We start from the raw sequence: 25,695 nt of genomic DNA on the forward strand, positions 1-25,695 counted from the left end.
ATTTCCTCTGCTTCCAGTGGCAGAGCTGCATGGATCTGCCAGGCAGGGAGGAAGCAGATAATGGACTGGGGGAGGGGCAGTTAACTTGCAGTTCAATTCCAAGATCAAGTTTCCTGTTCTCTGAAGAGCCCAGTCTGATATCCTGCAGGACTGTTTGCAAGTATATTCGCAGAGTGGACATTCATGTTCTAATGCTATCATTTCAAAGGAAATTGTTTTTTTTTTTGGAAATTGAGTTGAAACAGCTCTGATCAGCTGATTGAGTATTAATCAATCAGTGGTCTTTTGGTTCAAGCTGTACAGGTTATTGGCTGCGACTCATTTTTAGTGTTGCATATGACACAAAGCCAGTCAAGAGTTCATGCCTGACCATACTGAGTATTTCTAGCACTGTTGTATTAATTCAAATATTCATTCCGCATCACTGCCATAGGATCAGATGTGCTTCTGATGAAAGGTTTTTATTTGCAATGATTTTGTTACAAGTGCAGGTCTATCTTATTTGCTCCACCCACCTCTTGCTGTCCATCCACTCCACTGCCCACGTCCTCTCCCTCTCTGCCACCCAGCCCACACCCTGCCTCTCCAACACCAGCACCAGCCCTCCCCATAGTCCACCTCGTCCCACAATAAGGTGCCCTGTGCAACATACTGGCTGCAAAAGCAATGGCTGTGCTTTCCTCTGTCTCTTTCTACTCCCTTTACACTGCTGATATATTTGGAAGCACTTTGAATTCAGTGAGTTACACATTGCTCCATCTTTGCACACTGTGTGGCATTACTTATAACTCCTGGCACTTGTGATTTGTGTGCATGTGCATTCAGTTCAAAGTAAATTTGATAAGATTGTTTGTAAGAAAAACAAATCATGTCCAGCCAGACTAGCGGTTATGATCTTGTAGGTTTGAGGCAGCTTCCTTCCTGCTGTTTAAAGGTTGTCACATGTATGCTGAAATACAGGCAAGTGGCTCGAGGCAATGAAAAAACAAGCCAGGCAGTCAAAGATTGGCTACTGATCAATCAAGAAATTAAATTCAAAAAGAGTAAGCTTAGAAACCTGACTTTCAAGGTCCAAGTATCTCCCTTCATTGCAGAACCCTGATTCACTAAGCTGAGGGTATTTTATTTCACCAGACGTCCCATTTACCACATAGATACAAACCAAATAAGGGTCCTGACGTGAAACATTGCTTCCATGTTCTCTAGAGAAGCTAACTGGCCCACTGAGTTCTTCAAGCACTTTTTTTTTAAAAAGATGGTACCAATGCCAGGTGTCTTTCTGTCCCAGAAGCGGATCTCCAATCACTCATTACAATCGCTCCACTCTTTTAAACCTCGACTCCAACAGCAGCATTTCTTACTGTAACTATTCTCTTCTTAATCTCCTATTCCCTTTATCCTATGTATGCACACTGTGGATAGCTCAATTGTAATCATGTATAGTCATTTAGCTGACTGGATAGCAAGCAACAAAGCTTTTCACTGCACCTTGATACACGTGACAATAAACTAAACTATATTAGTATCTTTTTTCCCCCATATACCACATCCAGTTGTATTCAATGATCCTCAACTCCTCATATACCAGCTCCAAGTGTGCCTTTGAGAGTAGCTTTTTATGAAGTCCATGTACCCCACCAAACCAGAGCTCTCACTTACCAACTCTCAGGGTTCCTGTACTACCCGAGTGCCAATTTACTGGGTCAGATATATCCGATTGCCAATTTGCCAGAACATTTCTTGATTAAGATGCATTGATTGAAGATGGAAGAGAAGTGTGGATGCCATAACAGACCCTTCGAACCACTGAGTCTGTACCAACCATCGATCACCTATACACTACATTATCCCATTTTCACATTACGCATGCTTGGGGCATTTTACAGAAGTCAATTAACCTACAAGCCTACGCATCTTTGGAATGTGGGAGGAAATCACGAATGTGGTCATAAGGAGAAAGTACAAACTGCATAGACAGCACCCATAGTCGCGATGAAACCCTGGTCTCTGGCGCAGTAAAGGGCCTGACCCACTTTCCAGAGTTACTCACGAATTCCCCCGAGTTTTCCCCTTGATTCAAACTCTGAGAATTACGGTAATAGCCAGCCATTGGTACTCGTATACATTTTTCAACATGCTTAAAAAACGTCCCGACTTACCTGATGCCCCGAGTACCTACGGCTGGCATTATGAGCCGCTACGAAATATCTACGGCCTCCTACGGACTCGCTACGGACATTCTCTGAGTTTGAATCAAGGGGAAAACTCGGGAGAATTCGTGATTAACTCGGGAAAGTGGGACAGGCCCTTCAGGCAGCAGCTCTATTGCTGTGCCACTGTGTCACCCTATGATCAATGAAGGCAAGCCATGCTTGACCACCTTATCAGCTTGCGTTGCCACTTTCAGGGAGCTATGAACTTGTATCCTGAGATTCCCCTGTATGTCACTGCACCCCGAGATCCCTCTGTACTTCAAAGCAAATTGATTTGGAATTAAACCATTCACAGAAGATAGACACAAAGCTGGAGTAACTCAGCGGGACAGGCAGCATCTCTGGAGAGAAGGAGTGGTTGATGCTTCGGAGTCGAGACTACCACAGCCTGCTTATAGTAAACTCTACTTTATATTCTTTTACAATCAATGAACAGCTGTTTGAGAATAGCCCATTCTGAAAACATCACATCTTATAAAATTCTTTAAGTGTATGTAATATTTTGTGAAGGGAATGGGTAGACAACGTTTCGGGTTGGGACCTAAAATAAATACTCAAATAAATGCAATTGGATGATAATTTTCATTGCACCCAGACTGGTCAGAATGAGGTTAAAAAGGAAGCCTCGTTATATTATTTAGGCAGTGGTGGTTTAATATAACTTTCTGTGACATTACATTTACAGATGACTGTGAGCTGCTGAGTGATTTGCACTGTTGTGGTTTATTTGCCAGCAGACTTTGGTTTCCCTGAGCCTCATGCACGGCTTTCTGCAGGGCTTCAAGGCTCAGCTTACGTAACAGGTAACAACAGGCATTTCCTGCCCTTGGATCGGGATATCCTGGCGCCCTCCAGTCGCTCGTCACACTACAAGCAGACATTGGGCAGCAAGTGCAAATTGGCGGGACTAAAATTAGCAGCTTTGCTGAATGGCACAGATCTCCAGCCCTCTGATCGTCAGTGGAATAGGAACAGTGAATACACTTCCTTTCCACTGAGCTCTGTAAATCCACAGAGCTCGGTGAGGAGCTCACTCTGAGAAGTGTTTTAACTAAATGAAATCAGTGCAGCTGCTCAGGACAAATCATTGGCTTTTAACAAGCCAACTTGACACCCTTCTCTCAGACATTCCTTCTCTCAGGGCAAAGAAAGATGTTGGAGGAATTCAGCGGGTCAGTCAGCATCTGTGGAAGGATGTTTCAGGTTGGGACTCTTCTTTGGACCTCGAGTAAGGGAAACCTCTTTGGGATATTCATTGTAGTCTATGGAACTGATGCGTTACCATGCTGAGAACTACATTCTGCACTCTTTATCTTCACTCTATTTTCACTGTACCCAGTATACTTGTCAATGATACACCTAAACCATAATATAGTTTATAATGACTTCAGAAGCCGTATTCATCTCTCAAGATTGATCAGAGATTGCACCCCAGGCCTGTTCAGGACTTTGCCTGATTGGAATGTGTTTGGTCAGAAATTAAAAATCAACGATCTTGCCTCATCCTCCAGAATGTTCCGAATCAGGAATTAAAATCCAGCAACTCGTGCTGCAATCATGAGAAAGCTAAAGTACAGAAGGTCTTTATTATTGACGTGCATGAGGCTGAGGATTGATTGCAGGAAGATTGTTCCCGATGTTGGGGAAGTCCAGGACAAGGGGTCACAGCTTAAGGATAAAGGGGAAATCCTTTAAAACCGAGATGAGAATAACTTTTTTCACACAGAGAGTGGTTAATCTCTGGAACTCTCTGCCACAGAGGGTAGTTGAGGCCAGGGGATCAGGAGGTATGGAGAGAAGGCAGGTACGGGATACTGAGTTGGATGATCAGCCATGATCATATTGAATGGCGGTGCAGGCTCGAAGGGCCGAATGGCCTACTCCTGCACCTAATTTCTATGTTTCTAGGTTTCTATAATGTAGAGGTGTATAAAACCACGAGGGACATTGTGGCCTTTTTTTTTCCAGAATAAGGGGGTCAAGAACTAGGGGGAAATGTTTAAATTGAGAGGGGGACAGTTTTAATAGGAACCAAAGGGCCATGTTTTTTCACACAAAAAGGCAGTGGATTCATTCTATATGGAATGAGGAAGTAATTGAGGCAGGTAAAATAACACCACTTTCAAGGCATTTGGAGAGGTACATGGACAGAAAAGGTTTAGGGGGAGACGAGATGCTGGAATCTTGTGTAGAACACAATGTGCTGGAGTTACTCAGGAGGTCAGGCAGCACCTCTGGAATACATGGACGAGTGACGTTTCACGTCAGGACCCTCTTTCACACCTCCTATAAAGGAATCCTTCTTTTTAGGAAATTCATTGCAATGTGGCTGCTGATATTGGGCATGTATTCAAACTAATTATTACAGTATCACTAATAGTTTAGAATCAGTTCTTGATGAATACAAAAGCGCCTCCAATGCAAAGAAAATCTTGGTGTGGCTCACATGATAATGGACATTGACAGACTCCAAGGAATCACATGTGAAAGGATTTCTCAGGCTCAATGCATTTAGTTTACAGAGATTGAGCAGCTGGCTGTTTAACGTGCATGGTTGCAAAAATGATTTTTTTTTAAGAGCTCTGTTTCAATTTGAAGATGTCTTTATTTATTGAGGCTCCATAAACATGGCACTAAATGATCTCTCCAACATCTCTGAAACTATCTGCCTGAAGAAGTGTCCCGGCCCGAAACGTCGTCTGCCCATTCCTGCCCCAAATGCTGCCTGTCCTGTTGAGTTCCTTCAGCACTTTGTGTTTTACTCAAGATTCCAGCATTTGCACTTCCCTGTCTCCCTGAACCGCTTACACTTGTACTGTTATTGTATCAAAGTATAAGTGCCTAGAAATTGGTTTTCACTCATTTTTGGCGCATATACTGCTAACGCCCAATGAATGATACAAACAATACAAAATTAGCAAAAAATAGATTAGAAACTGCACTAAATTGATTTACATCCGTAAAACGTGTGCTAAATTGAGACCTTCACAGTTCCCTGTGGGTTTGGGCTCTATTGAATGCGCCCTCTGGTGACTTGTCACACATCATTGAATCATTGAATAAGTTGGAAAAAGATGTTCACCCTAGAAAGGCACACTCCCCATGGTGTCCAGGCACCAGCAACACACTCAGAGGCAGCATGGAGAAGGAAACTGCAAGGAAAAGCGCGAAACTTCCCAGATTTTCTCAGAGGGACAGAATTTCTTACCAAAAAGATACATGTCTGGAGGCAGTTCTTGCGGGCCAAGGGTGCTGGGAGCCCAGCCAGGTCCACTATAGGAAGAGCCTGATGGGAAGTGGTTCCAGCTGTTTCCTCTCGGTTTACGAATCCCCACACATTCAAAAGATGCAGAAATAAATGTTCTGTCCTTGCTAGATATGTCTGGATAAGCTGCAAACCTGTGAAACTAGTTGTAGCAAGTCATTAACTCAGGGAACTCTTCATTGATGCAAGTAGGTGCAGAGGAGACGGGGAAGGACTTGTCAGTTATCACCTGTTAGCCCAGTGTCAGATGTAGAGAAGATGCTGGATGATGTCGTGAAAAATGTAATAACAGAATGGAAGGAATAACATTAAGGAATACGACTGAGTGGATTGAGCATGAAAGGGAAATCATGTTTGAGTAAATTATTGAAGTTCTTAAAGGAAATCAGAATAGATTTCAGTACAATACATAAATGGCAATCAGTGGAGCCAGCAATTACGAAGGCAAATAATTTGTTGGTATTTAATGCGATAGGATTTCATATAACATATAACCATATAACAATTTACAGCACGGAAACAGGCCATCTCGACCCTTCTAGTCCGTGCCGAACACGTATTATCCCCTAGTCCCATTTCAGTACTGGAATAAAGATCTTTTACTACAGGTCTATTGTGTAGTGGTCATAAACGCTAAGAGCTATACAGAATGGAAACAGGCCCTTGTTCAAGCTGGCAGACTTGCATTTGATCCACAACTCCCTTCCTATCCATATATTCGTCCAAATGTCTTTTGAATGTCGTAATAAGCAAGTTTGGTATTCCGAAAAATGCAAGGAATCATGGGATTTGTCAAAGGTCATTCATTATAAAGTAAAAGCGAACAAAGCGCTGTATAAACTGTGTATAAATTGTTAACTATTCTACCAATCAATTAATCTGTCAATTCAGTAGTTTCCTTTCTTGCTCTGCTGTTCACACACTACTTACACAGTCCCAGTTCTAGTTCAGTTCATTAATCTGCAATTATAGATATTCAAAAAGTTAAAGAATTGTTTTTATTTGTTTGCTACTGCAATAAGAAAATATTACTTATGTTTGAAACATTTTCTTATCTTTATTCATAATTTGTGTGTAAAAAATATATTTAATCTGAGGCAGGCAGCGACTGTATCAGTGTGATGTGGGTAGATGCTTTATCTACAGGTTGTGTGAATGTACCGTTAAGGCAGGGGTCGGCAACTTACGGCCCTCGGGCCGGAACTGGCCCGTAACCCAAAATCATCCGGCCCGCAGGCGTATTTTTTTTAGTGACTAGAATGTTGTTCTTGTCTTCAGTGGGACCTTGCCCAGAGTTGGCCCAGTGCTCGGGCAAGGCAACTCTCTGGGATGGTTTTGACTGGGATGCTTTTACATTGTGAAGTTCACTGTGCCTGAGTTATTGATCAGAGTGAACACCCGCTCCTGTGGACACGTCTCACTGTGGAATCTGTCACAGATGGATTCCACCGCCTGTTGGTCAATAATTGGATCGATCTCCTGAACCAGTGGCCGCGGATCTACCGGCGTGTGTTCTTTCCAAACGGAACTCACTGTGGAATGAATCCATTAACAGAGCCACTCTGCTGCCGGATTCCAAGTTGTCCCTGCCTTCCCTCTGGAACCCTCCTCGTCCCCATCAGATGCCGTGTTCCCAGAGCCCTGGTTAAACGTGGCTAGTCAGGTCAAGTCTGTGAAACCGGCCCCGTCAGCAACTGCGAGCAGGATTAACGAAATAAAGGACCATTCCGCCTATTGTAGCGGGTGGCTGTTCATGAGGAGTGTGTGAGAGAGAGAGTGGAGGAGTGTGGGCGAGATTTAATTTCTAGCGGCATGAAAACGATGGACACACAAGGGTTGACACTGCAACGGCAGTAGCGAGAGCAAGAGTCTTTTTTATTTTCAGCTGAGCCAATAAAATAAAATATAAAGTGACCTGAATGATCACCACACTTACTGCCATTGATAAAGTTACATAACTATACCGCAAGGAATGAACAAATCAAAATATATCATAGAAAACTAAAAGTTTGTTTGCCGAAGTTCTTACCAAGCACACCAAAAACTGCAATGAGCGTATAACTGTTATACCAGTGTCTCAAACGAACTACTATGTTCAGTAAGCATATTGCTTAAAGCAATATTATGTCTACTGTACATAGCAGTTAGTTTGAGACGCTGGTATAACATTTATATGCTCCGAAGCATGAAGCAATAAACCCAACAAAATCATCATAGTTTTGTATAAATGAACCATAAATACAACTCGAAGAAGCAAAACTTGAAAATATGGATGAAACGCAGGTCTGTATACACGCTGTATGACCTGGGCATGCGCAGTTGAAATACCAAACTCACTTATTGTATCTGATTTTTAACCATATTGAGAATATTATGTGCTGTTGATGTCTTTACCTAAAAATATATCTACTTGCCAAACTAGCAGGAAGTGCTGCTAGTTATACTGTGACTAGTCAACGATGATTGTAGATTGAATCCTGTAGCTCTAATTTATTATGTTTAAAAAAAAAAGCATTTGCACAACTAGACATGACTTGCTTATGTCTGACACCAGAGAAATATCTGACGCTCGAATGTGAATGACACGTCTTTGGTCCAATTCCTGATGGATGCAGATATTACTAATTCTGTTATAGCTTTGATTTCACAACCTTACACTTTTATTTAGTTTGTTGTCTATATTTCAAACTATTATAAATAAGGAATGCTTCTATTCACTCTTAGTACGGGTAGATTTGGGAATATGTTATAACCGGACTCAAAATAAACTTGCCCATATGCTTGTAGTTTTATCCATACCTAACCTGGCCCAGCCAGAGCAGTTATTGGTTTTAATAGCAATGTGTATTGCACATATGTTGCCATTGATCAAGACAAGAAGACACATGAGGTAGGCACAGGACCTATAGATACTGGTTTACAAAAGAAGTTACAAAGGGCTGGAGTAACTCAGCGGGTCAGGCATTGTCTCTGGAGAAAATGTAGAGGTGATGTTTTGGATCGAGATCCGTCACCAGACTGACTGAAATGGTGGTGGGAGCAGGATGCAGTTTGGCAAGTGATAGATAGATAGATAGATAGATAGATAGATAGATATGGTTGAGTGGGGGTTTTGATTGTCAGATTGTTGGGTAAAGGCCAAAGATGAAGAGCCAGAAAGAGTGAGATAAGTGCAGGAAAGAACTGCAGATGCTGGTTTACACTGAAGATAGACACAAAATGCTGGAGTAACTCAGCGGGATAGGCAGCACCTCTGGATAGAAGGAATGGGTGACGTTTCAGGTCAAGACCCTTCAGACCCATCTTCTGAAGAAGGTCTCGACCCAAAAGGTCACCCATTCCTTCTGTCCAGAGATGCTGCAAGTGTGAGATAAGGATGGAAGACGTGCGGAGGAGGCACGTGAGATATTGTGATTCATCTTGAACAGGATAAAGTATTGAGCTGGCCTGGCATGACATGATCCAATCCAATCAGAATTGTATATTTCAAATAGAATATGTGCCTGATCCAATTTACACCCTACACATTTAGTCTGACCCTTGTTGGTCTTGGGTAAGTGCCTCTTAGTGCGAGATCAACACCTAAAACATCACCTATTCTTTTTCTCCAAAGATGCTGCCTGATCCACTGAGTTACGCCAGCATTTTGTGTCTACTCTTGCTTATCAGCATGTCATCCACCTGTGCACCAAAGTGAATCTGGCTGATTTTGCCCATTGCTGTTATTTTTGGATGAAATAATGAGAATGCAAATACTTGCAGGGCTGGGTAAAAATAGCAAGAGAGTTGAATAAATTAGCAAATGTCCAAATATGTGATTTGATGATTGTTGACAATTACAAAAAAAATTAATTGGACCATAGTGAAGGCTGGTAATCACAATGTGTGCAGAAGTGATGAAAGAATGAGCAGTCTGCAGGCTTCGGATTAGTGTGCAGCTCCTTACAGCAGGTCTAGGCCTGGTGAAATAAAGGCTCACTTACTGGACAGCTGGAACAGAGCAGCAATGGCCTCCTCCCACCACTGCGAGTCCTGGGTGATAAGTGGCAGTTCCATCAGTCCCAGGAGGAAGATGAGCTGGCCCGCTGTCAGAGCCACTGTGGCGATCATGTTACAGGCTCGCATCATATCAAACTGAACTGTGGAAGAGGAAGGGAGTGCAGTTAACTGGTCTCAATGCCACCCATGCCTACCAGAGAGTAATACAGCGTGGAAACCGGCCCGTTTTTTCCATGCTGACCAGGATGGCATACTGAGCTAATCCCATTTGCCTGCATTTGACCCATACCTCTCTCAGCTCTTCTTATCCATATATCTGTCCAAATATCTTTGGAAATTCATAACTGTATCCACTTCTATAGCTTTCTCTGGCAGCTCGTTCCAGATACGGACTACCCCCCACCCCCCCCAGTTGCCCCAGAGTACACCCATGAATACCTTCCCTCTCACCTTAAGACTGTGTTCGCTTGGAATCTGGGGAAAAAGACTGTGAGCATTCACTTCATCCATGCCATTCATAAATCATAGAATCACACAACTTGGAAGAAGGCCCAACAGCCCAACTCGACCACTCCCTCCACACGAGGGGCAGTTTAAAGAGGCCAATTAACCTACAAACACGCATATCTTTGGGATGTGGGAGGAAAATAGAACACCCAGAGAACACTTACGCAGTCACAGAGAAAATATGCAAATTCAGCACAGGCAGCACCCGCGGACAGGATTGAAACTGGGTCTCTGGCATTGACGCTGCACCTTGTGCCGCCCACATTATTATTATTGTCGTGTTCCTACTCTGCCATCTCTTCATACAAGAGGATTCATTTTAACAGTCGTTAACTAACAGTGCCTGCTTAGTAACCAAAAGCACCTGTAAGACCTGGATTACTGTCAAAATACAGTGCCCTCCATAATGTTTGGAACAAAGACCCATCATTTATTTATTTGCCTCTGTACTCCACAATTTGAGATTTGTAAGAGAAAAAAAATCACATGCGGTTAAAGTGCACATTGTCAGATTTTATTAAAGGCCATTTTTATACATTTTGGTTTCACCATGTAGAAATTACAGCTGTGTTGTTTATACATAGCCCCCCCCCCTCCATTTCAGGGCACCATAATGTTTGGGACACATGGCTTCACAGGTGTTTGTAAATGCTGAGGTGTGTTTAAATGCATCACTAAGAGAGCTCTCAGCAGCTAGTCTTTCCTCCAGTCTTTCCATCACCTTTGGAAACTTTTAGTGCTGTTTATCAACATGGGACCAAAGTTGTGCCGATGAAAGTCAAAGAAGCCATTATGAGATTGAGAAACAAGAATAAAACTGTTAGAGACATCAGCCAAAGCTTAAGCTTACCAAAATCAACTGTTTGGCACATCATTTAGAAGAAACACGGCACTGGTGAGTTCACTAATCGCAACGGGACTGGCAGGCCAAGGAAGACCTCCACAGCTGATGACAGAATAATTATCTCTATAATAAAGAAAAAAACCTCTTCAGGTGTGGATTTGTCAATGACCACTGTCTGCAGAAGACTTAATGAACAGAAATACAGACGCTACACTGCAAGATGCAAACTACTGGTTAGCCGCAAAAATAGGATGGCCAGGTTACAGTTTGCCAAGAAATACTTAAAAGAGCAACCGCAGTTCTGGAAAAGGTTCCTGTGGAGAGATGAGACGAAGATTAACTTATATCAGAGTGATGGTAAGAGCAAAGTATGGAGGTGAGAAGGAACTGCCCAAGATCCAAAATATACCACCTCATCTGTGAAACACGGTGGTGGGGGTGTTATGGCCTGGGCATGTATGGCTGCTGAAGATACTGGCTCACTTATCTTCATTGATGATACAACTGTTGAAGGTAGTAGCATAATGAATTCTGAAGTGTATAGACACATCCTATCTGCCCAAGTACAAACAAATGCCTCAAAACTCATGGTGGTTCATTCCACAACAAGACAATGATCCCAAACATACTGCTAAAGCAACAAAGGAGTTGATCAAAGCTAAAAAATGGTCAATTTTTGAGTGGCCAAGTCAATCACCCGATCTGAACCGAATTGAGCATGCCTTTTATAAACTGAAGAGAAAACTGAATGTCATCACCAGGAAGACATCCAGCAACTGGTGATCTCCATGAATCACAGACTTCAAGCAGTCATTGCATGCAAATGATATTCAACAAAATACTAAGCATGACTACTTTAATTTACGTGACATTGCTGTGTCCTGAACATAATGGTGCCTTGAAATGGGGGGACTATGTATAAACACTGCTGTCATTTCTACATGGTGAAACCAAAATGTATAAAAATGGCCGTTATTAAAATCTGATTTGATTTGTTATTAAAATTTGATTTTTTCTATTTCGAATCTCAAATTGTGGAGTACAGAGGCAAATAAATAAATGATGGGTTTTTAACTCATTAAAAACGAAACACGATTTGTATGGGTCCATTAACCATGTAATTTCCCACGTGTGACGATCGTGTGAATATCCACACGTACACTTACTATCCAAACATTTGATGTCACTGACATCTTCATTTACGTTGATGCTCAACACTGGTGTCCCGCAAGGATGTGTTCTCAGCCCCCTTTACTCCTTATACACCCACGACTGGGAAGCCAAGTGTACATCCAACTCAATTTGTAAATTCACTGATAACACCACTGCAGTGGGCCAGATATCAAATAATGACGAGACTGAGTCCAGGAAGGAGATTGAGAACCTCGTAACCTGATGCCAAGGCACAAGCTTTCCCTCAATGTCAGCAAGACAAAGGTTTGTGATCAACTTCATGAAGCAAAATGCTACACATACCTGGTATACATTGACAGTGCCGAAGTAGAGATGACTGAAAGCTTCTGCTTCTTTGGGATAAATTGTACCAGCAACTTATCCTGGACCAGCCATATCGAAGCAAAGGGCAAGGAAGAACATCAATGCCTCTACTTCCTGACAAGGCTTAGGAAATTTGGCATGTCCCCAAAAATCGCATCAACTTCCAGAAATAATTTTATCGGGATGCATCACAGCATGCTTTGGGAATAGCTCCACCCAAGTCTGCAAAAAATTGCAGAGTTGTGGATATAGCCCAAATCATCACACAAACCAACTTCCCTTCCATCAACCATCTACACTTTACGCTACCTCGACAAGGCCACCAACACCTTCTCCAAGCTGGTTACCAAGCTCTCAGATCTGGGTCTCTGCGCATCCCTCTGCGATTGGATGCTCGACTTCCTCATTCACAGACCACAGTCTGTCCGTATTGGTGGAAATGTGTCATCCTCGATAACAATCAGCACGGGAGCACCTCAAGGCTGCGTGCTCAGCCCCCTGCTGTACTCACTCTATACTCATGACTGCGTAGCCGAACATAGTGCGAACTCCATCATCAAGTTCACCGTCGACACCACTGTTGTGGGATGTATCATTGATGGGGACGAGTCAGAGTATAGAAGTGAGATCGACCGATTGACCAAATGCTGCCAGCACAATAACACCAGCAAAACCAAGGAACTGATTGTGGACTTCGGTAGGGGTAGGTTGGGAACTCACAGTCCCGTTTATATCAACGGGTCGATGGTGGAAAGGGTCAAGAACTTCAAATTCCTGGGCGTGCATATTTCCGAAGATCTCTCCTGGTCCCAGAACACTGATGCAATCATAAAGAAAGCACATCAGCGCCTCTAAACCTAGAGAAGATTACGGAGAGTCGGTATGTCAAGGAGGACTCTCTCGAACTTCTACAGGTGCACAGTGGAGAGCATGCTGACGGGTTGCATCGTGGCTTGGTATGGAAACCTGAGCGTCCAGGAGCAGAAAAGGCTGCAAAAAGTTGTAAACACTGCCCAGTCCATCATCGGCTCTGACCTCCCCACCATCGATGGGATCTATTGCAGCCGCTGCCTCAAAAAGGCTACCAACATCATCAACGACCCACACCATCCTGGCCACACACTCATCTCTCCGCTGCCATCAGGTAGAAGGTACAGGAGCCGGAAATCTGCAATATCCAGATTCAGGAACAGCTTCTTCCCCACAGCCATCAGGCTATTAAACACAACTTCAAACAAACTCTGAACTATAACAGCCTATTGCACTTTATCTGTTTATTTATGTGTGTATATATATATTCTATGGTATATGGACACACTGATCTGATCTGTATTTATGATACAATATTCTGTTGTGCTGCAGCAAGCAAGAATTTCATTGTCCTATCTGGGACACATGACAATAAACTCTCTTGACTTCACTTAACAGAATCATCGACCAGTCTCACCCCGGTCACTTCCTCTTTCTCCCCTCTCCCATCACGCAAGAGGTACAGATGTGTGAAACGCATACCTCCAGATTGAGGGACAGTTTCTTCCCAGCTGTTAACAGGCAATGGAACCATCCTATCAACATCTAGAGAGCAGTCCTGACCCACCATCCACCTCATTGGAGACGCTTGGACTATCTTGTATCAGACTTTACTGGACTTTATATTGCACTAAACGTTATGTCCTTTATCCTGCATCAGTACACTGTAGTCGGCTTGATTGCAATCACATATAGTCTTTTTGCTGGCTGGATAGCACGCAACATAAAAGCTTTTCTCTGTACTTCGGTACATCTGACAATAATAAACTAAACTAATAAACTAAACCTTAGCTTTGTTTATCTCAAACATCAAAGAAAGTACAGGCTCCTCACTATGGTTAGTGATGTGTAATCACAATATTTTATTCTGACTGAGCTGAGGCCATTCACCAACGCTAGCAATTTGAATTGTTTATCATATAGTGAAGTGTATAGTTCTTTACTACAAGATTGCCTATAATTATGAGATATGACACCATGTTATCATCCACCTGCCCAAGATTCTGCTTGTTAAAAAGATACATTGTGGACCAATTTGTCTGTCTGCTGAAAATCATCTCGAGTTTATGCAAACTGTGCAAATCGTGATCTAAATGTGATCCACAACAGATCGAATCTCAGTGCAGACCACTATCAATCAAGGCTGAATCATCCTAGAATGCCGCATCTCAGCTTTACAGTGGAGCTAATCTGCAGGACTCGCAGGGAATTGTTCAACCTCTGTCACATTCATTCCCGAGCCGTGGTCACCTTAACCTCAGGAATTGAAGTACAACATTGTCCTCTAACAACATGTTTTTATGACAAGACCCTGGAAAAAAGTGAATTGTTGCCCATATCTCAGTAGCAGAAGCAGTCTTTTAAAATTCCTCTACAACTTAGTGGTCTTTGGCAGCTTGAGATAAAGGTGTTTGCAAATCGAGACCTCCGACCTGGCACAACACACGTGAACACTGCATCAAACCTTCTCGAAACTTGGGAAAAACGGATAAAATATGCAATATGTCCACCGTGGAAGGGATTACAAGAGTCACTGCCCTGGCCACGCTCCCATTTCACTCCTGCCATCGGAAAGAAGGTGGAGTGAAATGCCCAAGTTCAGGAGCAGCTTCTTCCCTACAACCATCGGGCAATTAAACACTACAACCTCCACATAGGCTCTGAACTATATAGACTTTGGGACACTAGTTCTGACTTTTGCACTACAATTGTCTTTTTTTTTTATAGATACTGAACTTTTTTGTTTTTGTTTATTGTGCTGCTGCAAGTAAGAACTTCATTGTTCCATTTTGGGACATATGACGCTAAAACACTCTTGACTCTTGGAATCTCTGGTTAAGAGTGGAGGAGCATACTGGACAACATATCTGTCTGTTGGGAGCACAGAGAAGCTGATTGCTAAGGATGGTAGGAGCTCATTACCTTCCAAACCATCTACCAGCCAAATAGCTCCTGTTCCCGCTGCTGCAAAGATTACTGGCTTCATCATTCACTTCAGAAGCCACTGAACCAGACTTTAACAAGTCATCCACAATCCCAAGGGACGCCCTAAGGAAGGAGAAGATTGTGGGCCAGCGTACAATGGTTTTTCCTGTGTTCAATTTGGAAGTGAGTTGAAGGAAAGTGTTACTCTTTGATCGGACTTGCTTTGGTCATTCCCCACCCCCAACAGTGATTAATCCCCATTTGCTGCAGGTGCAAAAATCTCTTCAATCATCATCATCGCATACCCCCATCAACAAACAGTACGGGAATTTCATTCACCTTGTCTTCAAAGAATAACATTATTTTGCAATGCAGACCGTGATAGATCAAGTTCCAATGTTTCATGGACCAGATCTAGCCTGAGACTCGCTCTCTAACTGTCCATGTTCCCAAGTGAAGGAACAGGATCCAGCACCCTCCCAAGTCTTTAGTAATACTGAAGGGATTTACCCCCATGGTAGTTGAGAGGATTTTAGACTTACGTTTGACTGTATTTCGAGATTCTTGAAATCCAGGGTGCTCTGATCCCCAGCTTAAATTCTCACATTCACGATCTGGGGTTTGTTCGTGCTGCATTGACACTTTGCCTTTATCATGGCCATAGCACATCTTCCATAATCCAACACTGCGCTTTCTCCCATCCTCCAAGGCCTGGTACACCCAGTTGGGTGTGATGGCTGCCGCATTGTTGAGAATCAGGGACAGGAGAGCCACCGCTGCTGCAGCTGCCACCAGCTTTTGAACAGCCATGCCCAGCTGCCTTCCCCAGCTCCACACCTGCTCTAGTTGCCCACTGAACACGAGGAGCCTCTTTATTTCCACACAAAACACATGTGCGTTGGAAATGTGGGAGTAGCTGGAGCTAGTGTGAGGCTGCTAGGGGAGCTGGGCGTTCATTCTTGCCTTGCTACTCTCCTCCCGGTAGGGACGTTGTGAATCCAAGTATTCTGCGCTTTTGCTAAGCTTATCCACCCTCTTGTGCCTTCTCGACCAGAGATGCGGCAGTGATGAGCTGCCGAGTTTGTAGGTCCATCCCTTGGGTTGAAGATCTAGATGCTCCAACAGAAGAGTCTTGAATAAAGCCAGTGGGACCAGTCGGTGCCCTCCTGAGGCAGCACACCTGTCTGTCGGCTTGCTAAAAGGCAAGTTACCTTGATACACTAAGCAGCCTGGTATAATGCTCGCAGGAAGAATCTTTGTTTCAATCGGAATCTTATCAATTGCAGAATCACAGATCAAACAGTCAAGCAGACATTGGCCATCTTGTTGAATCAGGCTTAATATTTCGACTGTGACACGATCTTTAACATAACGTATTAGATACCAAGGAGAAACAGACTCTTTCTGAAAGCGAGGAGGAAACGGTTGTTTTTCTAGCTCTCTTGCCGGGTCTCTGGGCGTAACTGGCTGCAACAAACATTCAGCACTGCGACTTCACAGTCAAACATTAACAGGATGTGTTTCCTCTGAGGAAGGGACCCGAACGACAATCAAAGCAGCTTTTCCAGCTCCTGGCTCAAATAATTTTGAATCGGGAATTTCTTCAGTGTTCTTCTGTCCGGGCAAGGTCACTGTGGAGGAAATGAGGAGTGTCACCAAACCAGACCATGATTTTCTGCCTTTAATACACTGCAACCTCTGACAATCTGCAACTGATTAGATTCAATGGCCTTTCGTTACTGGCTCAAAATAATAGTTTTCTCTCGGTAATGGTGCAAAATCTACAGTTTGGCAATTCTATAATCAGTTCATATTGTTCATGTGCACCCACTACCTCCTCTGACTGCAGCTTGTTTATCTTTCTGAATATGTTTCCTCTCTATTTCTGCAACTCTCCTTCTCTCTTGTACTTCTCTCTTCCTCTTGTTGCATTTCTCTTTGCACCTCTCCCTGTCAGTCTGTCTGTCATCGGTCTGCCCCCCCTGTCTCCCCCTCTCTATCTGTATGTCCCCCCCCCCCCCCCTCCCCCCCCCCCCCCCCCCTCCTCTCTCCCCCTCATATATTTTCTCACCTCCATTTGTTTCTCTGAATATATGATTATTATCCTTGCATAGATTCGGAAAATAAACATTTTGTTTTGCGTATACAAAATGCAATTAACATATAATTATAAAAATAAATGCTGGAATCACTCAGCAGGTCAGTCATCACCTGGAGAGTGGGAGAGAGGGAGAGCTGTTATGGTTGCCTTGGCTTATGGAATATTCTTTGTTTGGTTGAAGTTGCAGTTCTGACTGTGGAGGAGCCTCTGCTTGCAGTCAAAAAACATTTCATGTCACACTTGGGTTCTGCTATATAGAATAATTAGTAAATTTATTCCTTTTAAATACAATAAATGTACGAATTATTTCCTTAAGATGATACGTCCTGGTATTGAAAGGTAATTGATCTGAAATGTTAACTGTTTTTCTCTTCATGGATGTCTGCTGACCTGTATATTTTTGCCATATTCTGCTTTGTTTCAAATTTTCGGGATTTTCAGAGTTTTGGTTCAGGATACTGCTGGTATCAGCACAATAGGGCAATTAGAATGAAGGGTACTTATTCATTTTGCTGTCCATTCTTTCTTTTTATGTTCAGAATAAAATGTAGGCAACACTAAATTTATTCAGTCTTATTTCTTGTTTAAGGATATTGCTGAAAATTACAGTTTTTTTTACACCTGCATACTTATCTGTGTTCTGTTGAGAAGATGAAATATAAATGTTGCATCAAAAATCCATATACAATGACAGGTCTTGACTCTAAATATTATCTTTCTGTAGCTTTTCTTTGAATGCATTAATCAGGATCATTAATCAATTGTATTGATCACACAAGGAACTGCTGAAGTTGGTTTACAAAATCACAGTGCTGGAATAACTCAGTGGTTGAGGCAGCATCTCTGGAGGGACATGGATGGATCTGAACATCACCAATCTGTGTCCTCCACAGATGCTGCCTGACCTGCTGGGTTACTTTCTGTTTTACTGTGTTGGCTGAGGGGTATATATTGGCCTGGGATAATAACATCCCTGGGATCATATGATCTTTGATTTAACTTCTCAACTGAAAGGAGGCACATCTACCAGTGCAGCACCAAATACCACACTGAGAAGCCAGCCACACTTCTATGTTCAAGTCTTTGGAGTAGAATTTGAACACATACCCTCTGGCTCCATGACGAGAATACTGCTAACTGAGCCATAGCTGAAGTGGGAGGATTTTTCTCCAAGAGAAAAATACATTTGGCTCAAAACATCTGTAACTCGTCGATTAAAATCAGTTTTTGGTATCTTTGAAAAAAGGAATGAACGGATTGCAAAATCCCACATCCATTACTCAATTATAGTTAGAGACAACGAATGACTTACAGTAAAATTCAGCTTATGATATACGGTTAACAATTATTCAAGTTTTGTATCCGTCTGATTCACTCCATCCTGTTTCGTAGCTCACGCATCTAGAGTACACTTCCACAAACAGTACCATTACCACAAATAGTTTCTGTACTTTTCTATTTCAATTCTATTACTGACACATCTGCTCTCTATTAAAAGCTAGTTGCTGTTTCCTGCTAGTTAGGTACATATGCTTGTCATTGTGTTAAAGTCGGAGCAGGAAGAATGCTGAGCACAAAGACTGAATTTTTCCGCAATCTCTCTGGTTTAACCCTTTCATTCTGATTCTATATATAGTCTGGGTACAAAATGTATCAGAGCTTGCTAAATATGGATTATAGGTAGCTTTGTGCATATGCTACTAATTGTTTCCTTGGTAGAAACTGCTATTTTCAACACCTGGTGAAGATTGAACAATGCAAATCATCTATGCATCTTCCATGATGTTAAATTAAGATCAGTTTGATTAGGTTTATGACTCAAATGTTCTCGGAATGAATTTCCAAACTCCAGCCCAACTCAAATCTCCCAGTCATCGAAAGACAATGATAGACCTTGCCTACAGACCTTGATAGAGTGAACCTTCATCTGGAAATCAGTTCAGTAATTTGAAGTACAAGAAGATTGACAGTGAGACCTCGGCAGTATTTCTGTGGTGATCAGGCATTGAAGGGCGCTGGACTATTGACGGGGATTACATATCTTGAAATGTATAGCAAAATACTGAAACTAACCACAAATGTCTGGCTAGACAAAATTGCTGGAGAAACTCAGTGGGTGAGGCAGGATCTATGGAGCGAAGGAATAGGCGGCGTATCGGGACAAGACCCTTCTTCAGACTGGGGAGGGGGAGGGGGAAGATAGGAAGAGGCGGAGACAGTAGGCTTGTGGGAGCGCTGGGGAGGGGAAGGAAGAAGAAAGCAAGGACTATCTGAAATTAGAGAAGTCAATGTTCATACCGCTGGGGTGTAAACTACCCAAGCAAAATGTGAGGTGCTGTTCCTCCAATTTGCGCTGGGCCATTCGGAATGGGATGGGGAGTTGAAGTGCTGAGCCAATGGGAGATCAGGTTTGTTAGTGTGAACTGAGCGGAGGTGTTGGGCGAAGCGATCGCCGAGCCTGCGCTTGGTCTCGCCGATGTAGAGAAGTTGACACCTGGAACAGCGGATGCAGTAGATGAGGTTGGAGGAGGTGCAGGTGAACCTCTGCTTCACCTGCAAAGACTGCTTGGGTCCTTGGATGTAGTCCTTGGGGGGTGGTAAAACGACAGGTGTAGCATTTTCTGCGGTTGCAAGGGAAAGTACCCGGGCAGGGGGTGGTTTGGGTAGGAAGGGATGAATTGGCCAGGGAGTTATGGAGGGAACGGTCTCTACGGAAAGCAGCCAGGGGAGGAGATGGGAAGAGGTGGCCAGTGGTGGGATCCCGTTGGAGGTGGTGAAAATGTCGGAGGATTATATGTTGTATGCGACGGCTGATGGAGTGGAAGGTGAGGACAAGGGGGACTCTGCCCTTGTTACGAGTAGGGGAATGGGGAATGAGAGCGGAGCTGCGGGATATAGAGGAGACCCTGGTGAGAGCCTCATTTATAATAGAAGAAGGGGAACCACCGTTCCCTAAAGAATGAGGACATCTCCGATGATCTGGTATGGAACACATCATCCTGGGTGCAGATGCGGCGTAGATGGAGGAATTGGGAGTAGGGGATAGAGTCTTTACAGGAAACAAGGTGGGAAGAGGAGTAGTCTAGATAGCTATTGGAGTCAGTAGGTTTGTAGTAGATGACAGTCAACAGTCTGTCTCCTGTGATGGAGACGGTGAGATCCAGAAACGGTAGGGAGATGTCGGAGATGGTCCAAGTGAATTTGGGTACAGGATGGAAATTAGTCATGAAGTTGGTGAAGATGTGGAAGTCACTATTTGAAAGAAAATTAAATGTTTCCCTCTCAATGAGACCCCATTACTCTGCTGGTGAAATATGTTGCGTAGGAATGTAGAGCATTGAAGGCGTGTTCACAATCCCAAGCTTTGATAATTTAGCATTTAACTTTTCGCAAAGGCTGATGTGCTGTTCAGGGAGCAGTTAATACTGAGTTGGCAGTGAGTTCCCAAGAATGCTTGCAGAGAAAACAGTTCCAGGACGTGCCTCTCCACATTGCACATCATAGTCAACTTCCCAAATGCAAAAATCTGCAAAAATATTTCTGGTTTTTATTTCTAGTTGTGAACAGCTGTCATAGATTTCCATCAGATTTTCACGCCTGACTTTGGGTAAAGGGTGAACCTTGAGATATCTGTTCTATTTGTCCTTCAATGTTAAGCTGTCTCGCTGCTCACCGATGAGAAGTAACTTGCGTTTATAAAGTTCCTTTTACAACCTCAGTAAGTTGCAATTAATTTTGTTCTTTAGAAGTGTTGTCATGGCTTTTATATTGCTAGTTATATTAATCATGGAAGTCATGTGCAGTGTAAATACAGTGGGAATTGAATTATTTTTACAATGTGAACTGTTTAATAATATGTTCCCAGCTCACTCCAAAGCTGGGACTGGCCACAATTAATTTCCATCCAGCATTGAGATCACTGAACACAGTTCACCTGCCCTCATCACTGGCTGTTGTATATAGACATTGCTGCTTTTTTTATTGGGATCACTGGATAGATACAACTCCTTCCTATTCCCAGTTATTGGAATCAGTGCACCATCACTCAGCCCATATCACTTCCTTTCCTGTCCAAGCTGTTGTCATCAGTGCACCGATACAATTCCTAGTCTTTCCTCGCTGTTGTGATCAGTGGGCGGATGCAGTACTTCCTCTCCCTGTTATTGGGATGTCTGCGCAGCGCACTCCCTCGTGTTCTCGGTTACTGGGACCACCCACAACCATTATTCCCGCTAACTATTTACTGTGATCGGAACATGGACACCATTCATTTTCTTCACCAGCTGTTGGGATCATTGCACAAACACATTCCTTCCAAATCCCAGGTATTCAGCTCAGTTTAAAGAGACTGGCCCTTTTACTGTTAGTGAACAGTATTGTCCATGGATTGTCACCTTGTCGTGTGGGCCTGAGATCCTGAGAGTGATGTAGTCTGGAGCTGTGCTCCTGGTAGGGCCACCCATGGCGGTAAGGTCGAGGGGGAGGTCCCTGACAAAGAGCAATCCAACCAAGACCACAACGGTGGAACAGGCAGAGGATGATGGCTGACCTTAATGAAGCGTCACAACGGCTGGGAAGGCGGATGAAGGCTGCAGCAGAAAAGGGTCCCCGGTCATCTTGGACTCTGTGCTGCTGGATCCTGACCCAGATCTGTCAAGAACCGTGTGGTGGCTGTCTGTGCACCCGTCTCCCCACGTTAAACAAAGTCCTCAAAAGAGGACAGTCATACTCGTTTCGAGTGACTGCCGATGATGATGAGTGAGCATGCAGGAATCCCAAGGACGATTCTTCCTCTTTTCCAGTTGCTGGATTAGTGCTCGACACTGTTGTTATTTAAAGGTATAAGTGCACAGATTCCATTCGTTACCATTCCTGATAGTTGACATCACTGCGCAGACACTATTTCATCTCACCTCTAGTGTCTGTGCAATGAACCAATGATGCTTCCTTCAATCTCCCAGCTACTGGCATCAGTGCATGGACACAATTCCTCCTCTATGTACTTACTGTGTAGCACATCAACAACATTCCTTTCCTCTCCTCCTTATTCTGATCAATGCATAGAAGGCATTATTTCTCTCTCTCTCTCTCTCTCTCTCTCTCTCTCTCTCTCTCTCTCTCTCTCTCTCTCTCCATTCCTGAGATCAGTCCGCAGGCACAATGTTCCTCATTCCTAGTGTTCGTAGATTGATCCCACCAGCATCTCCTTTTCTCTCAATTCGTTAATACATCAACATACATTAACACAATTTCTTCTTAATGACTATAAGGAACAGGTTTCCTGCACAGCCTCCGCCTCCCAATGATCTCTCTCAACATCAGACAGCAGGCAGCTGTGTAACAGAATTTAACTGGATGGGTTTGAAACAGAGGCAGCAATGGATGAACATAATATAATCACAAAATGTTGACCTGATCTTAATGGAAGCTCTGTTCATTTTATTTGAGATATAAGCAATAGGATGCAGTAAAGTTGGAGTTGTTTCCGGATATTCCCCATCGCTCGGGTATATTGTGACACACAGTCGAGCTAAGCCACTATACATATTGCAGACCACCACATATGTGGTCACTCAGCAACAGGGTAGTCTCAGAGCTCTCTGTTTCTCCTGCTGCCCTCGTTGGATTGTATCATTTGTAGAATGACATGTTCTTCATGCTTTTCATCAACATGTGTAGGTCCACTTTCAATTATATAACCCAGGGAGTGCATTATATTTGTGATATTGAAGAATTGGGGAGGGGTGTATAACTCATGGATACTTTTCATTCAATTAAAAATTACCTCTGATTTAATTGAGTACTCACTGCATGTTCTTTATCCCCCCTCTCACAGTGGTAGGCAGGGCAGTTTCGGAACAAATACAAAATCCAAGTGCACTGTTGAATTTCCAGAACATACCGAACTTTTGGGGAATCGCACAAAATCTGCATGCGAGAAATGGGAGCCTCTGGGATAAAGTCAGTTTAGCCACTGAATATACATACACTTAAACTGGGACCCCCTCCAACTATTGTCCTTCCTTTTGGGGGAAGTTTCCTATTATAGTGTATGAACTGTTGCAGCAAATCACATGTATCATAGTTAAGTAACATAATTTAAAAAAAAGATGAATTCTAAATCACCCAAAACGATATGGATTTTAAGTAAGAAAAAGTTACCCAATCAGAAAGTCCACTTCATCTGTTGCTAACTGTAGTCTGCATTTCTACTGCGACCTTGCCACATAATGTGATGCCATCCTGGGAGAAAGCTGCGACATTCCCAGCAACTACAGCAAGGGAGCTCTGCGCTGCCTGGTGCTAAAGCGGCAGGCGAATGGGAAAGAAGTGTCTTGTTGGGCCTTAGGCTGCAGGAGCTGCCGTGCACGCTCTCTGCCTGCTGACTTCCTCTTCAGCACATCTCCTCATGGAGAGAGCAGCCAGCCAGTTCCCAGCTGTGAGCTCTGACGTACAGGAAGCCAGTCTTGGAAATGATGGGGGAGGGGCTGGGGGCAGGGAGAAGAGAGCATTTAAATCTCAACCATCATGGGAAAAAATAATAAAAAATGTCCTCTCAAATTCTGGTGCATTAATGTGACCGGTGCCAATCATTTTTTTGTCTGCTGTTGTAATCTCATGCGTTTTCACCTCTAGAGAATAAACTAAAAATGTAAAATTGTTTTTCAGGAGGTTTGTTTTGTAGATAATCTGTTCAAATCCTGATCAACACGGTTATTCTGCCAAGAATTGCTCTGTTGGGATCAGTGCTTTATTTCTGGAGTGGCCAGGTCTGTGACGGAGCTATTTGCTCCAGTATCCGCACCGCATCAGGCCAGCTGACTTTAACTAAACTCTCTCATCAGTTTTGTAGCGTGAGCTGATACTTCAATCTCTATTTTATTCTACAATAACCACCTCTCTCAGCCCTTCAGTTAATGTTCAGATTCACTCTTTGAATGGACAAGGAAGTCAGTAAAGGACACTTTGAATTGTTCACAATTTTGCAATCTTTTCCATAATCATTTCAGATCCCGTGAGTGATCTGATGCAGGGTCTCAACTCCAAATCATCAATGATCCCTTTGCTCCAGAGAGGCTACGACCCACTGAGTTCCTCCAGCAGTTTGTGTTTTACTCCAGATTCCTTGTCTCGTGTGTCTCCTTGATGCTTACATTTTTTTGCCACTTACTCACAGAGCCGTGGCAGGCTTTACTAGAGTGAGTTGTCATGTACTTCATTCTGACCACACCCCATCCACCTGAGATGTCAACTCTGTTCCCCTTCATGTGTGTTTTCGGGATTTCCCATTTTTATTTCATACTTCCACTTTCTTTAGCTAATGTACTAAACTCCTCTCTTATTGCAAGAGGGAGACACATTTCATGTGTGTTTAATTCTGAAGGAGAATGTTGTGTTATATACAATTCCCCGTGTGGAATTGTAAAGAGAACTCTTGACCACATTGATAAATTGTTTAACCAAAGAGATAATTAATTTAAAGGTTTTGGTAAAGCGGTGAGCTTTGAGAGGCTCGTTGTTGCTGCTCCTTTCCCTCTGTTAGCTACTGCTTCATACTGGTATATGAGGATTAATAAAGTCTGGATACTGCGTATCATACTTCAATTACATGCAATATCTTCTAATGGTCTATTATTTTATATGTATTAGTGTCCCTATCAATATTACGTTAGCTAACAGTCAGATTCAGGAACAGTTTCTTCCCCTCCTTTATTAGACCTCCCATAAGCTACGGTGCAGTTACAATTTCCCAGCCTGTCTCGTGTCTGACATTGGACTTCTCTGGAATTGGTACACTATATTGCAGAAAGAAATTATTTCGGCACCCTGGTAATTTTCTCTTTTTTCTACCTTTTGTACCTTTTCTATCTTTTGTACTTGTATTTGGTTTCATTATAATAATGTACAGTATTATCTGTTAAGATAGCACACCAACAAAACCTTTTAACTGTACCTCAGTAAACGAGAAAATAATACGCCTAAACCTAAGGTAGACATGAGGAACTGCAGATGCTGGAATCTTGCATAGAATACAAAGTGCTGGAGTACATCAGCGGGTCAGGCAGCATGTCTGGGGCACCTGGATCGGCACCATTTCAGATCGGAACCCGTCTTCAGACTGATTGTAATAATCAGTCAATCAGACTGAAGAAGGGTCCCGACCTGAAATGTCACCTATCCATGTCCTCCAGAGATGCTGCCTGACCTGCTGAGTTACTCCAGCACTTTGTGTTCTAAACCTAACCCCACGCTCTATCGCAGGGGGCGTGAAAGCTGTTTTCTCTGAATGCCGTTGAGTTTATGTTGAGTGTCG

At 43.1% G+C, this 25,695-nt stretch overlaps 2 protein-coding genes across 5 annotated transcripts in view; one reads left to right on the forward strand and one right to left on the reverse strand.

Moving 5' to 3' along the window:
• Positions 1-23,848, reverse strand: part of tmem204 (transmembrane protein 204) — a 30,308-nt gene extending 6,460 nt beyond the window's left edge. Inside the window, exons 1-3 of one of the 2 annotated variants that reach the window (XM_055651491.1) lie at positions 23,544-23,848; positions 15,823-16,911; positions 9,462-9,617 (exon numbers count right to left, since the gene is read on the reverse strand). In XM_055651491.1, the coding sequence (XP_055507466.1) occupies positions 9,462-9,617; positions 15,823-16,090 (424 nt within the window). In that variant the 5' untranslated portion in view covers positions 16,091-16,911; positions 23,544-23,848. Of the gene's footprint in view, positions 1-9,461; positions 9,618-15,822; positions 16,912-18,693; positions 19,211-23,543 lie in introns of those variants that run through there. The other variant, XM_055651492.1, reaches the window with a different exon arrangement.
• Positions 1-25,695, forward strand: part of ift140 (intraflagellar transport 140 homolog (Chlamydomonas)) — a 76,939-nt gene that overhangs the window by 35,660 nt on the left and 15,584 nt on the right. The window lies entirely within an intron of this gene.

The sequence above is a fragment of the Leucoraja erinacea genome, chromosome 20, assembly GCF_028641065.1.
Source record: "Leucoraja erinacea ecotype New England chromosome 20, Leri_hhj_1, whole genome shotgun sequence".
Classification (NCBI taxonomy): Eukaryota; Metazoa; Chordata; class Chondrichthyes; order Rajiformes; family Rajidae; genus Leucoraja; species Leucoraja erinaceus.